At 37.0% G+C, this 16,306-nt stretch overlaps 2 protein-coding genes across 2 annotated transcripts; one reads left to right on the top strand and one right to left on the bottom strand.

Annotated features, from left to right (window-relative positions):
- Positions 1-4,223: 4,223 nt before the first annotated feature.
- On the top strand, positions 4,224-7,903 carry LOC110793804 (glyceraldehyde-3-phosphate dehydrogenase, cytosolic-like). The gene is given in 13 exon segments (XM_021998713.2): positions 4,224-4,360; positions 4,731-4,754; positions 4,887-4,987; positions 5,102-5,217; positions 5,556-5,655; positions 6,305-6,451; positions 6,552-6,612; positions 6,701-6,798; positions 6,961-7,103; positions 7,210-7,293; positions 7,385-7,474; positions 7,583-7,622; positions 7,625-7,903. Coding segments are annotated over 13 exon segments (1,071 nt in total). The 5' UTR covers positions 4,224-4,356; the 3' UTR covers positions 7,688-7,903.
- Positions 7,904-14,160: 6,257 nt separating this feature from the next.
- LOC130461340 (uncharacterized) lies at positions 14,161-15,073 on the bottom strand. The gene is made up of 2 exons (XM_056829406.1): positions 14,411-15,073; positions 14,161-14,328 (listed from the first exon to the last, which is right to left on the bottom strand). The coding sequence occupies exons 1-2, from the start codon at positions 15,071-15,073 to the stop codon at positions 14,161-14,163; spliced, it is 831 nt and encodes a 276-aa protein (XP_056685384.1).
- Between the last annotated feature and the right edge of the window lie 1,233 nt (positions 15,074-16,306).

Genomic DNA, 16,306 nt, shown 5'->3' with positions numbered 1-16,306 from the left:
GTAACGAGTATTTTCACTGGTTGTACGTATCTCTACGACACAACCTAGGCTCTGTTCTCTTCGCCTGGTCTGCTTTGTTCTGTTTTGAATTTTCTAATTGTTGGTCTCATCTGGTCTACTCTGGTATTATAAATCAAATGCTAACAAAGTCAATCAACATACAAAAGTTTAGTGGGAAGCCGAGAAAAAATCTGGTCCCCCACCCCTCTAGGTATAGCAAAGCCTATCCTGGTGAAAATATGAGCAGTAGCACGAGCCCCAATGTCTTGACTCTTAGAGAACTTCTGAACCCGTTTCAGCAACGCAACAACATGCTTATCCAGTTCCCTCAGATAAGAAAAAGAGAAAGGAAGAAAACCATAACCAATTGCACGGCAACCTGCCTCGTACTTGGCCCACTTTCGCCTAGCCGTATCAGTCACAACCTGTCCCATAAAAAAGTCAGACAATCCATATTGTGTCAAAGGAGAAGATTCTGTCAAGTCAACACACACATCACGGCCCCGATCCCAAGAATAGAGTAAGACGTCTGCAGGTCGGAGAGTTCCGTCGTTCCCTCCAAACAGTCCAATATCAACCTCTTTCCTTGCTGAAATCCCAGACCGATAACAAACATCAGCAAGGGTATCCCGAACAACATTATATATGCCGATGTTTAATACCCACAATACCAGCACACGACACCGCAAGATCACCGAAGATAATAAGAAAGAAAGTAATAAGCAAGAATAGGTGAAGTAAAAAAGTGATGGTCTGATCTGGTTTAATAAGATCTGATCTAATAAGTAAAAATGACAAGGTGAAGAGAACATGGCCCAAGACTAAATATAGGTTCATGTGCTCACAAGATTCAAGTACACGGGTAAAGAAATAATTTTGGTTGCATCATGCTCATGTAAATTACATCGACCAACCAATAGCGAAAATTTTCGCAAATTACATTTCTAATTGACACATGTAAATTATGTTGACTCGCTTTTTAACAACTCTCTTATACAATTACTCCGTACACTGGAAGTGATTATAGAACATCAGAAATTGATTTTGACACACTCATTATGAGAGCACAAAAAATATATTCTACTCATATAAAAGAGTGCTAAAATCAACAAAAGAGTGCTAAAATCAACAAAGTAATGTGATAAAATCAGTTACCCAATATAATACGTACTAAAAATGTTTCGACTAAAGAACCAGCAAAAGGGATTAAGGGGACAAGTACTCTCTAAACTCATTTTATTTGAATTAATAATCTTATAAATTGAATCACTTGCATAAGGGGACAAATTGAATTATAGTCACGAAAAGCATCAAAAAGAAAATAAAGAATAAAAAAAGAGATGCTTGTAAAAAAATTGGCTATTGGGGTTTACAAATGGTCAACTTTTGTGGTAATGGAAGAATGTGATGACCCATGCAACTATTTCTGGTGTATATTACATTCACACAACGACACTACAATATTGTACCTTATTTCATTTGGTCAGACGATGCACACCAATCACCAATCCCACTTTTCCCTTCTCGCCCAAAAATTGACAATAATGTCATTATTCAATTATTGCCCATTTTAATAGTTCCACCACACCCTTAGTTTTATCCCCCGTATTATGATTTTTACAAATTATAGTCGTCTTGGCAGTTATCTATGGTTACCACTTACCAACTTATACACTACGAAGTATTAGGCTGAGGAAACGTTCTGTTCACCTTAAAAAAATAAGTTTCAGGTCCAATAAATTCCAATAAGTTCAGATAAGTTCCAATAAGTTTCAATAAATTTCAATATTAATAATAATAATACAAAAATTATTATTATTGATATTATATTTATTTATTATTTATTACTTATTATTTATTATTATTTTCATTTTTTTGTATTGTTAACATTATTAATAATAAGTTTCAATGTTCCAATAATTTCCAATAAGTTCAGATAAGTTCATGTCAAATAAAATGAATAGAACGTACCCTTAATCTGATAGTTAAGAGTACGTTATTTTCACCTTAAAAATTATGTCTTATAAGTTCAGATAAGTTTCAAGTCATGTCATCTAAATAAGTTTCAATCATGTCATTTAAGTTCCAATCATGTCCTACGCATTTCGGCCATGTTCTTCTCAGCTTTGTTTGGTTGAACTGTACTTAATAGAATTGAATAAATAAATTAATAAAAAATAATAAAACAAATAACAAAAAGTAAATAAATAATAAATATAAATTAAAAATGATAATTAATAATAAATAATACTCCGGAATAAATAATAATAATAATAATAATAATAATAATAATAATAATAATAATAATAATAATAATAATAATAATACTCCTATAACATATTACATGCACCTGGGTGCACGGTGCACCCTCTCACATTTTCTCCTTACACGTAAGGAGAAAATCTGGTGGGAATCACCAATGAGCATAAAAATTACCCACGGGGGCATGGTGCACCCGGGTGTACCTAATAATTTTCATAATACATAGAGATAAACATCGAAATATAATACGAAGTAGTAACTTTTAACAAAAAATCTTTCTCGCCATTTTCTCTATCTCCTTTTCTAGGGTTTATTTTCTTGGCCGAAAATATCTAATTTCTTCGGTAATTAGACTATTTTTGACCCTTTGTCTTCATTTATTCAGCTATTGGCTTTTAAGTTCAATAATTTTTCACCATATGGATGTAGTTCGTCCTTGTTTGTTAGTCTCCCTGTGGTGGAGTTGGTTCTAGTATGTTTGGTTTGTCGTTCACTCGTAGTGGATTTATGTAGAATTGATCTATTGGTAAAATTTTGTGCAGATTCGTAACAGATATCAATTTTTCGAGTATATTCAGATGAATCAAGTGGAAATCATCATCGCGGCTACAACAAATCGTTAGACCCTCTATCTGAAAAGGTTGCATGTTACAACGTTATATAAAGATGGTCGTGGGCCGGGGCGGGTCGTGCTTCGGGTCGAGCCCACGGCAGGCCCACATTGTTTCGTGCCGCGCCGTGCCGAAAAGTTAAAAAAAAGGGGCCCAAGCCCACGGGCTTTCGTGCCGTGTCGGGCCGGCCCGTCGTGCCTGGCTAATATTACTAAATTTAGCGTGCTTTGTCGTGCCGTGCATTGTCGTGCTTTTTTCAAAACATTAAGGCCCAGGCCCAGCCTATGACCCACGACTTCGTGCCCGTATCGGGCCGTGCTTTTTCGTGTCGGGTCGGGCTTCGGCCCGGCCCGGCCCACAGCCATCTTTAGCGTCAAATGTGCAAGATCTATTCAACGACCGTAGTTTTGATGAAGGAAACTTTTATTTGATTCAATTTGTCACGCACTTGTTAGATTTATATTTCTCTTGTAAATGTCGTACGACTCTTTATTAATGGATTAATTTTCCTTTTAAAAAAAGATCCTTTAACATTATAATAATAAACAATACTCACTCATAATTTTATTAGGAGTCACACTCACATTTTTAGTAACTTTTATACCCCATCAGTTAATTAAATAATATATTTACTTTACTTTATGACCTACCACCACATTAAACAATTAATTTCAGAAACCCCCAACCCCCACCCCTCCAAAATTTAATGGTCCCCTCTTGTTTTACTTGAAAAATATTTACCCGAACACCACTTGCTTTAATATTGTATTTCATCCAACTATTTTTCTTTAATACCCGAGTCCGGCCATTTGTGACTCCTATTTAAATACGCAGGGAGTAATAAAATAAGACTATTAAAAACGAAGATGAACACAACACCGTTTTTTTGAATTGAAAACTGAATTGAACTGAACTGAACTGCAGTGAATGAATCTGAATTGAACTAAATGAAGCTAAACTGAATTGACTGAACTGAATGCACTGAAATTATGTCCAAAAAACAAGACCTTATTCTCTAACGTTTACTTATTTTAGGAATATTAAAAAAAAAAAAAAAGTGTCGTATTAGGATATCATGCATTGAGGTGGCAGTTCAAGAAAGTGATTAAACATCCCACCTTTTCATTTGGCCTTTACCATGTGAAGTACCGCACCAAACTTCGAACCTTTCTTGTGACACAAGAGCACACGTCATGCACGTGACCCCCAAACTTCCACTCTTCACAAACGTCAACACAGATTACCATGCACTCTCCCACACCAGATCACTCTTGTACAACCTTCGAGAATTCCGCCTCTCCACATTTTTTGTTTTTTAAAAATCACTAAAATAAAATAAAAAACCGGCATTTCCGGTCACACTTCACCTATCTCCTTTAAATAAAACCCTAAACCCCCTTTGTCTTTCTCTCTCTACTCTTCATCATCTTCAACAAACCCCCTCTCAGCCTCTAATATCAAAAAAATCTCTCTTCTTACCACCATGGGTATGTTCTTCATCTTTCTCTTTTCTCTCTCCTCCGATCTACCATTTTAGTTATTATTCTGCTTTAATGTTTCGAAGTTTTGATTAAAATTTCAATCTAGTAATTTCATTTCAATTTCGTCGCTTTTTGGCTGATTTTTTTTGATCAAAATCGATCTTAGTTTTTCCTTTTCCATTTCATTTCCTTCGATTTTGCTTTAAAATGTTTGATTAAATCGTAATAAATGCTTCCGTTTCCGTACCCCCCACTTTTTCATCAAATGTAACCTAACATTTTCATTATATTTCTCTTTGTTTATATGTTTGCTACAATCTATGATTTGATTGTAATCTAACGCTTTATTTGTTTTTGCTGATTTTTATATTTGCAGCCAAGGTTAAGATCGGAATCAACGGTAATGATCCTTACTCATCTTCATTCTTACAGTCAATTAATTAGATCTAGCATGTTTTTAGTGTGTGTATGATTTGATCTAGAATAATCTGGAAAAATCGAGTTTGTAATAGTGTTTATATGATTTATGCAGGATTCGGAAGAATCGGACGTTTGGTCGCAAGAGTGATCCTACAGAGGGATGACTGTGAGCTCGTCGCGGTCAACGACCCCTTCATCACCACCGATTACATGGTATTACACTTTATTTTCATGATTTCGTTTGATCTATTGATTTCGATCTTGTTCAACTTAATCTGTGATTATTTACTTATTTTGTGTAACTTTTTGCATCTTTTGTGGCGGTAGACCTACATGTTCAAGTACGACAGTGTTCACGGTCAATGGAAACACCACGAGCTTAAGGTCAAGGATGAGAAGACTCTTCTCTTCGGTGAGAAGCCCGTCACCGTCTTCGGTCACAGGTATAATAATCTGATCATCTGTGTTTAAATCCTTTAGAAGGTTTGAAGTTTATTGTCGTGTTTTTCTAATGTCATCCACGTGGAAAGTAGTCAATTATGACAGTGTGATTTATTATGTTAAATAAGGAACTCATTGGTCGCGGCCTTATTGACATATTAATGTATTAATTTCATTTATGCGTTATTTTTTAATGTTTGAAACACAATTCTTTAATAATTGAAGTCCATGTTTCTAGTACTGTATTAAGTTGTTTCAAAGTAACTCTTCTCCATGTTTTGTTTTATGTTTTTGGTGACTTGGTTAATAAACTTGAATTCCTGATTTATTTTGTAATCAGGAACCCAGAAGAGATCCCATGGGGTCAGACTGGAGCTGACTTCGTTGTTGAGTCCACTGGTGTCTTCACTGACAAGGACAAGGCTGCTGCTCACTTGAAGGTATATACAAGTTACTTTGTTTTGGGTTTTGTATTTATTTAGATTGTTTCTACGTAGTATTTCAAGTTTACAGCAATCCAGTTAGATGTTCTATGATAATTGAGCTATGTTAAGCACTTTGTTGTATTGCTAGAATGAATAATATATATGTTTTGACTTACACTGCATTGGCGAGGGGCGCATGTGTTTTGTGTTTCCTACTGCGCTTTGTTTGTTCCTTGTTGATTTGCATGGTCGATTGGTGATTTGCTATTGTTCTATTAAAGAATAATAGAGTCTTGTCCTCTTTTTAATTGTTTCTAGCAAACAAATTTGGATGGTCCTCAAATAGTGATTTTTTGTTTTGCTGAATTGCTGTCTTGCACTTGAAGATGTTTTTCTCCCTTGAACCGGTTGTGTATTTTCTATTTTTATTATTGGAATTTAAATTTGCCAATTTCTTAAAGAACGTTTGAAGTTTGTTCTTGTATAGTGATTATGGTTTAAGTTGCCATGAATTTACGGGTTTTATCAAGAATGTTTTCCCTTTTGATGTTTTAATTTTTATCAGCTCTAGTTTTCTAAACTCCTCTTAGTCCTGATTAATCATTGAGCTCCTACTTTCTGAACTTCCAATGCTTAATTTTGATTTCTGCTTGATGATGATTAGGGTGGTGCCAAGAAGGTCGTCATCTCTGCTCCCAGCAAGGATGCTCCTATGTTTGTTGTTGGTGTTAACGAACATGAGTACACTTCAGACCTTAACATTGTCTCCAACGCCAGTTGTACCACCAATTGCCTTGCTCCCTTGGCCAAGGTTTGTACTCGTCTTATTTTGGGTATTGCTTCAGTCATAGTAGTTGAGAGGGTGTTTAATGTTCTCAAGGTTGTTAACGCTATTCTGTTTTATGGTTTAGGTCATCAATGACAGGTTTGGAATTGTTGAGGGTCTTATGACTACCGTTCACTCCATCACTGGTAATTCTTCTAAGAAGTAGTGACTGTACTTGCTATTATGCATAGCGTTCCTCATCTGATGGTTGATCATTTCATGTGTTGTGTCCAGCCACTCAGAAGACTGTTGACGGTCCATCAGCTAAGGACTGGAGAGGTGGAAGGGCTGCTTCATTCAACATCATTCCCAGCAGCACTGGGGCAGCTAAGGTAATGTTTTAAAAACAATTTGCAATGCAACACATGTTTTCATCACATGCTGATGTTCTATTGTGGCAAAAACTCAAAACTCATAAAGATTATATGGGTGATGTATGTTTGCCTGTTTGGGTATTATGTCATGGATCTGACAATTGCTGCATTGTCCTCTAGGCTGTTGGAAAGGTTTTGCCAGCTTTGAACGGCAAATTGACCGGAATGTCATTCCGTGTTCCCACTGTTGATGTCTCTGTTGTTGACCTTACCGTCAGACTTGAGAAGGGTGCAACCTACGAGCAGATTAAGGCTGCCATCAAGTAAGCTACCATCAATCTTGTCTGTATCATGTCAAATGTGCTAACATGGCTGTGTTTGGTTTGTATGGCTTTTGAATACAATTTCACACATCTTTTGGTGTATTAGGGAGGAATCTGAAGGCAAGTTGAAGGGAATCCTTGGATACACTGAGGATGATGTTGTGTCAACCGACTTTGTTGGTGACAGCAGGTAGGATGTGATTCTTCTCTGCAGGTCTACATTGTTCATTCTCTTATAGCTTCAGTTTATAATGAACTAATGCATATACATCTGTTTACAGGTCAAGCATTTTTGATGCCAAGGCTGGAATTGCCTTGAATGACAACTTTGTGAAGTTCGTTTCCTGGTACGACAACGAGTGGGGTTACAGGTATTGTCTACATCTCCAAGTTTAATTTGGTGTTTTTTGAGATCAATTCTACCCCAGAAGCGTTCTTGTTTTTCTGTGCATAACTCTTTATCTCCTCATGTTTTGCAGTACCCGTGTTGTTGACTTGATCCTCCACATGTCAAAGACCCAGTAAGTCGGTTGAATGGTGGGTTGATGTCGCTATGGGCGTGCACTGATGCAGTGTTTTCCTAAATTATCAAGAGATGGTGCTTCTAGAATAAAGCGGAATTTTGTGAAATGGAACTTTAAGAGCTTTGTTTAGTTTCATAGGTTTTGCAAATTTGTTAATGTGGCTTAGTATTTTCCCATTTGATCAGCAGTTGGGCTGTTGAGTTTGTGGCCTACAGTGGAGTTGTCAAACTTCCTGTTGCACTGCATTATAAATAGCTGCGTTTTTTGAGTGTGCAAGTCTTGCTTCCTTTATTGCTTGCCTTGATGTTTCCGAATCATTGTTACAATTGCGCACAAGATGGACTTCATTTCCGACGTCCATAATTACTATAGTATCAGGGTGTTGTCCGATAATCTGAAGTGTATCCATGGCCGACTGGTACGCGCCAAACAGGTGGACTACTATAGCAGCATTGGCTATGAAGTAGCCAAAACGCGTTGTAGAATCCAAAACCAGTAAGTAGATTCTTTGGTGCAAGATCACCAAACGCGGCATAACCCATACACCCACACTGCCACACAGCATGTAGAACATTGTTGTTATCGCGATGCTTATTAATGAAGCTTTCCTTATTGTCTTGGATTCTGTTGGAGGGGAATTAACAGTGTCCTGAATCTCAATAAGAATGAATGAAAAAAGGAGTATGCAAAGGCGATGTCACCAAGTGCTTGGAATATCCTCCATATCTTCTGTGTTTCACTTACAGTTGTTCCTACATTTATTCCTGAGATACTACCCTTGATACTTCCATTAGTTACTACTTGAACGATTCCTAAGGTAAGTCCAATGCTTGAGTAAGTGAAAGACATGACAGCCGTGACAATTGAGAGCCACCATGTTTGATCAAACCCAGGAATTTGAGGGAATATCACTTGTGCAATTCCAAAGGCTATCATGTATGGGTTGCTTGACATATGACATGGGTTCTTCCCACCACTCGCATGGAAACAATTTGATCGTTTTATCGCCCTGTTCCATTCAAAACACATTAGTAACTTAATTAATACTGCATTGGAGTCATATGTGCAAATAGTAAGTGTAAAGAATTTAATGAAAATGAGGTAGTATATATATACTTACATCATGCTGATAGATGCTGCAATGGTGTATCCAATAGCATCACCAAAGAGGTTCAAGTACTGAATTATTCCACAAAATACGACCTTAGAACCACCTGAAAATGTACATAAATTAAAATGTTATATATTAGTACATCTTTTATTATATTTCTTCTATGTCACATATTTGAAATTGCAAATGAAAGTAAGTGAAACATACCAATGTTAGATCTAACAGCATCCATGTAAGTAGAGTTCCTCTTGCCAGTAACAGGATCACCAGAACGGTAACAATCAGCAAGAAGACAGGCCGTCCCTTAATACTTGCACCGCTTCTATAAATGGAAATGTTTACCAATATTATATTATTTCTCACACTTACCCATTACCCCACCTACACCCCTACTCCCTACAAAAAATCATTTAAAAATCCACACCCTCCTCTCACCACTCCCCACTCCTTACACATTTCCCACTAACTATATTAAAAAAAATATCCCACTATCAATTACTCCGTAACACCATTACATTAATAAGTCAATTCAAATGTCTTAAACTCCGCACTGTTTAAACCGGTGTGAGTATTAAGGGACGGAGGGAGTAGATTATAAACGGGAACACGAGCATGACTGCTGGACCGATGATTCAACGTAGCTGACCAATGGCCCATGCTAACGATAACACTCCCGACCCGATAACTGCTGTTATAATATGTGCACTTGTAGTCCAAACAGTCCCTAAAACACCATAGTTTTCCAAATACTCCGTATATAATACACAACTTTAGTAAGCTGTTTAATAATTTAAGTGAAAGAATCAAGACCAACAGAACATAACCTAATAGTCAAAGTTATTCAAAATTGGTACAAAGTTATTCAAAATTAGATAATAGGATATTTTACCAAATTAGCCACTTCTACAATTTTATTTATCAAAATGGCTATTTTTTTAATTCTACTTCCCAAACTAGCTAGTTTGACTTTGAAGTAAAAATCAATAAACCGGTTTGAGTTTTTTTTCTTTAGTGAACCGGTTTGAGTTTTTTTTAATAGTGAACCGGTTTGGTTTGAATTATTATTTTTAAATAGTGAACCGATGTGGTTTTCTTAGGGACTCCGGCCAGATTTTATATATAAATTTTGGGTTCTTTTTATCTTTCTAACTAGATTAGACCCTGTGCACGCACGGATGTTAAGAAAAAATGATTTTACCATTTAAAAAAAATCGAGTAACAAAAGAATAATTCAAAAATAAAGTAATACGTAGTAAAAACGATCTTATAAATTTTCTAAAGATTAATAAAGTTAGGATATATTTTATGATTTTACAAATATTATTTTGAGCAATAAAATCAATTCTAGTTGAAAATTTATATTGAAGATCAAATAAATAAACTTTTAGTCAAACTACAGAATCTTTCCATAAAAGTTAACTAAAATAAATAAATAAATAAAAAGAAGAAAACTTTTAGCGGGAAAATTTATCACCAGGACGTGACACGTGTCACTCCTGGTGTCTGTTTTAGTATAATGTAATGTAATAGATAGATAGATATTTAAGTTGACGTCAGTGGAGCCTGGCGTTTTCGAATTTCCCCAACTGACTTTCATGCATATTTAAGACTCAATTATATTTCATTATATATTTATATATTCAATGTTCTGTAATTTTGATTTCAATCTAATAAGAAATCGAAACTCTAAGTACTCCGTACAATATAAGGAACTTTTGATTGAATGTATTTTGTGTCAGATGTTATATTCTAATTCAAATGCCTGTTAATTTTGTTCCTTATGTTTGTACTATAGTTTTTTCTAATGTATAATATGGAGTATAAGTTATTATTTCTTGAAAAATAAATTAAGTATGGAGTAATTGTTCTTTGGTTTGTGATTTATGTTTTGGATTGATTTTATTTGAGTATACTTTGCGGCTATTAGCAAAGCAAATGGTTCATTTTTGTTTTTGCTTTTTTTTTTTTGGCAATTAAAGGATTTTATTACCAAAATAGAGATAGGCACAACAGCCTTTACAAATCAGAGCAAAACTACATTTCCACCAACAACAGGAAGTACACTACTTAAACACTAAGCTCAAGCAATAAATTTCTAAGCTTATCATCTGCCTTAGCAGCAACTCGAAACTGAATCTCTTTAAAGAGTTCAGTAGGAGATTTACAGTGTTGATTGAAAATTCTATCATTTCTATTCAGCCATATGGAATAGATGCTCTCAGCAAAGAACATCAGCAGCAGTTGATGTTTACCTCCAGTTCTCTTAGAGCTCTTAAGCATCCACTGAATTTCATAAGTGAATCCACCAGCAGGCCTAGAAAAATGCAGTAATCTCAGAACTTTCTGCCAAACCAGGGAAGAAGGAGGGCACTCAAAGAACAGGTGTTCTGCAGATTCACTGTTACTCTTACACAACCCACAAATGTCAGAATCAACCACTTTCCACTTGAGCAATCTATCAAGAGTGAGAAGTCTTCTCCAAAGAGCTAACCATAGAATAAATTGGCTCTTGGGAGTAGCATGATTATTGCACAGAATCCTCCTCCAAGTGACCTTAATATGGCTACTTGTAAGAGACTGGTACATGCTTTTAATAGAAAAAGAATGCTGCTTCACAACTGCAGACCACCCCCCTACAGAATCCACCAAAAATCCACAGCTGGAGATCTTTTTAAGAGCCCAAGACATAGTAGCAGGACAGGTGACAGCAGTAGGATTCCTACCTTTCATATAGTAGGCATCAACCCACCTGACCCACAGTTTATCCTTCTTGTGAGTTAAAGCCCACAACAGTTTGCATACAACAGCTTTGTTCCAGACCTCCATGTCCTTGACATTCCACCCACCTGCACTCTTAGGAAGGCAAATGTTGTGCCAAGAGATCAAAGCTTTCTTAGAAGCAGAAGTATCACCAGTCCACAGAAACAGCCTGCAATAATTTTGTATCTCCCTAATAATCTTTTTGGGAAGAATAAAGATTTGACACCAGTAGGATTGAAGACTTAGCAGGATAGTTTTAACCAGCTGCAGTCTACCAGCATAGGAAAGATGTTTGGCAGTCCAACACTTAGCTCTTGCAGCACTTTATCTACTAGGGGTTTGCACTGAACATAAGAGAGCTTTTTAGTGGAAAGAGGAACCCCTAGATATCTAAATGGGAAATCACCCATGGGGATTTAAAGGCAGTCTAGGATCTGTTCTTTAACTACTTCAGAAACACCACTGAGATAGATGTTGCTCTTGTCTAGGTTAGCTTCCAGGCCTGAAGCTTTAGAGAACAATTGAAATTTCTGAAACAACATTGAAGCAGAGATAAGATCCCCCCTACAGAATAGCAGGAGATCATCAGCAAACATCATGTGAGTGATGTTCAGCTTTTCACACCTGGGGTGGAAGTTGAAATCAGGGTCATCTTTAAGAATTTGCAAGTTCCTAATAAATACTCCATAACCAGAGCAAAAAGATAAGGAGATAAAGGGTCCCCCTGCCTAAGACCCTTTTTTGCAAAAAAAGGAGGGCAAGGCTTACCATTGATAAGCACACTATAGGACACAAAAGTGATGCAAGAAAAAATCCAATCAAGGAATTGAGAAGGGAAACCAAGTTCTGTCATAACATTTCTCAGGAAACTCCATTCTATGGAGTCATATGCTTTCTTCAGATCCACTTTCAACATACACCTGGGAGAGAGGTGTTTCCTGTTATAACTCTTCACAAGCTCAGTAGCTAAGAGAATGTTGTCAGCAATATGCCTCCCTGGTATGAAACCTGCCTGGCATTCACTAACAATGCTGCCAACTACTTTCTGCAATCTGCTAGTCAACACCTTTGAAATGATTTTGTACATCATTGTACAGCAGGCAATAGGTCTAAATTCCTTAACCTGAGTAGGATTAGAGACCTTTGGTACTAAGGTAATGGCAGTGCAATTAACTTGCTTAAGAAGTTTTCCCTTAGCAAAGAACTCCTTAATTGCAGCATATACATCAACCTTGACAATTGACCAAGTATGCTTGAAAAATACAGAGTTCAGACCATCAATTCCTGGGGCTTTAGAATCATCAATACCACTGAGAGCCAAGTCAATTTCAGCATTAGTAACAGGCTTGCATAACAGATCTCTCTGTTCATAAGTCAAAGTAGCTCCCCTTCTAATAGTTGGAATATCAATCATAGGCAACTGAGGGGCACAAGAACCAAGCAGAGATTTATAAAATTGCATAATTTCATCTTGTATGGCATCAGGTTTGTCAAGCTTGATATTATTAGCATCCACTAGAGAAGTGATTCTATTGATCCTCAGCCTCTCCTTGACAGAAGCAAAAAAATATTTAGTGTTTGAATCTCCTTCCTGAAGCCATTGCAATCTAGACTTCTGCTTCATAGCAGATTCCTCAACTTTTAGCCACTTTCTGAGATTTGTAGAACACACCTTCTCCTGTTGGAGCAAGGAATCATCAGTGATATCAGCCTGCAGATGCATCTGAATACTCTCCAGTTGATGTCTAGCAGAATTAATCTTGTCTTTAATACCTCTAAATTCCTTGTTATGAAGCTGCTTGAGTTTACTTTTAATCTGCTTCAATCTTTCCCAAATTGAGTACATTGTACTTCATGACACCCTTGCTCCCAACATTGCTCCACTATAGGAATGAAATCCTCATGATGAACAAGGTAGTTAAAGAACTTGAAGGGCCTACCACCACCTTGATCCTCTGGCAGGCAAGCAATCAAAATAGGGCTATGATCAGATAAGCTAGAATTCAGGTATTCTGTACACACTGCTCCCTTTACCATCATCCAATCAGCATTCCCAAAACACCTGTCTATCCTGCTTGTAGTTTTTGTTCTATCACCTCCTTTATGCCAAGAATAGTAGTGACCTGTACTTTTAATTTCAGAAAGAGAACACTGATCTACACAAGCTGCAAACTCCTTGGTTTCATTCAAAGAGACAGGAGTTCCATGGACTCTGTCATGCATATAAAGAATAGCATTGAAATCTCCTGACATAAGCCAAGGGGTATTACCAACACAAGAGTGCAAGTTTACCAGCTCACTCCACAAGTGCTTCCTGTCATCTAAAGTGTGAAGCCTATAGATAGCTGTAAAAAAGAATTCAAATCATCCTTGATTATTAAGGATTGCACAGTGAATTAGTTGCTCATGAGTCTGCTCCACCTTAACAGTAACATAGCCAGGCATCCAACCAATCCAGATCCTCCCCTTGTCACTGCAAGCATAGTATTTGCCCAACACCAATGAGAGCCAAACTTCTTGCTGATATCATGGCTCTTCCTACTCTTTACTATAGTTTCCAGTATGACCATTATTTTAATATTATGATTACTAATCAATTTCTTAACTTCAGTCACCTTACAGGGGTCATTTAGCCCCCTAATATTCCAGGTGCAAATACTAATCATTGAATATTAGGGGGTGGAGGAATATCTTCATCATCCTCAATATTTTCCACAATGTGAGTGCCCTCCTCCTCCTCTGTATCTTCCTCATCAAGAGCTCCAAAGTGATTGGTAGTTGACACAGGTGCACCTTTGTTTCTAGACTTCTTGGTGGCAACTTTCCATCCCTGCATCAGCTCCAGAGTGAGACTGAGAGATTGCATGATGGATAGGAGTAGCAAGAACATCAGTTTGCCCCTGTGTGGTCACCTGATGCTTCTTTGGAACCCATATTTTCTTGACCCTGGTATCTTTCTGCTGAGGTTCAACTCTTCTTTTGACAGCTAAAGCACAATTATGACCTGGCATCTTGCATTTATGGCAATAAGCAGGTTTCCAGTCATACAAAACAAGTTGCTTAAACTCCCTACCATTGGTGTCCACAATCCACACATGATCAGGAAGAGTATCAGTGACATCCATTTCAACCAACAGTCTGGCAAAGGAAATCCTTTGCTGTCTAGTTGTGCAATCATCAGCACAAATAGGAACACCTAACAGACTGCCTATTCTGCTTAAAGACTGACTACTCCAGCAATTTAATGGCAAGTTAGGGAGTTTAACCCAAAGAGGAATAACTCGAAGGACTTCCTCATAGAAGTTGAAGTTGGCAGCCCAGGGTTTAACAATAACAGGTTTACTGAAGAAAGTGTAAGGACCTCCACTCAGAACCAAATCCCTATCAGCAATAGAATCAAACTGGACTAAGAAATATCCTTCATCATGAAGAAATACATTAGGGGTTCCAACATTAGACCAGGTAGCATCAATAAATCGTTTAACTGAGGCAATAGTAGGAGCATCCCCCACAACATATAAAACAATTGAGGCAAGCCATACATCAGTTAGTTTATCAATTTCATTTTCCTGCATTTGAGCAAGTTTCTTTCCTTCTTTAACAATGAGGGCAACATATTGCAATGAAACACCCTGGGTTAGCCATAGGAGGAGCAGCAGGGGAGCTCACATGAGCATTGTCAGATCTTCTAGGAGCCAAAACATCGTTTAGTCTTCGAGAAAGTTCATGAATCATCTCACCAATGTTCCTCTGCTGAGTCTCATTCGTCGCTCCAACATTCTGGGAAGAGGCTACCCCCAACGGCTCTTTTTGCTGAAGAACACTCAACGACTCTTTCCGAACAGTGGGACCAATAATTCCCAGTGATTGATCCAGCTCCAATATAGTATTATGGAGTTCAATAGGAATCAACCCTGCACTGGGATGCACCAATGGTGATGAAATCAACGTTGCTTCCTCCTCCAACAAATTGGGAGGGTTTGATTGAGATTGTGAAATCGGGCTATTACTAGGAGTGGTCGAATTTTTATCATTATTTTTTGTGCTAGATGAGTTGCCATTACCAGATCTCTTCTTCCTTCCCATCGAGTACGAAGTGCGTTAGAAATCACCCTAATCGCTCACCATAGCTAGAGAGAGGTAAATAGAATTCAAGAGTAATCATTTTGGTAAATAAAATTGTAAAAGTAGCCAGTTTGTAAAAGGTCCTAGATAATACGGAGTAGCTGGCTACATGTTTTTTAAGTTTTTTACAAAAAATCCGATTATTATAAAGAAAAAACAAGTCAAGAACATACTCCCTCCGCCCCTTAATACTCGCCCCGGTTTGACCGGTGCGGAGTTTAAGACATTTAAATTTCCATTATTAATTTAATGGGTGTTAGTTGATAGTGGGGTATTTTTTTAATATAGTTAGTGGGAAATGGGTAAGAGTGGTGAGTGGGGGTGTGAATTTTTAAATGATTTATTGTAGGGAATAGGGGTGTAGGTGGGGTTAGTAAGTAAGTGTGAGAAATAATATAATATTGTTATAAATTTCCATTATAGAAACGGTGCAAGTATTAAGGGACGACCCGAAAAGAAAAGCGGTGCGAGTATTAAGGGACGGAGGAGTACTCTCTTAAATACAAAAATAATTTTCCTTCAAACAAAAAAAATTCAAAATATTTCAAAATCATGTGACTTAAATGAATGAGTTAAGAGAGAGCCAAAATTATTGCCAATTTGCCAGACCAAAATGATTGTAAGTAAATAATTATAATTCAAATTCATAACCATTCCAAATTAATCATTAATTGACGTATAAA

The sequence above is a fragment of the Spinacia oleracea genome, chromosome 5 (assembly GCF_020520425.1).
Source record: "Spinacia oleracea cultivar Varoflay chromosome 5, BTI_SOV_V1, whole genome shotgun sequence".
Lineage (NCBI taxonomy): Eukaryota > Viridiplantae > Streptophyta > Magnoliopsida > Caryophyllales > Amaranthaceae > Spinacia > Spinacia oleracea.
This window is presented reverse-complemented; position numbering and strand designations above follow the sequence as displayed.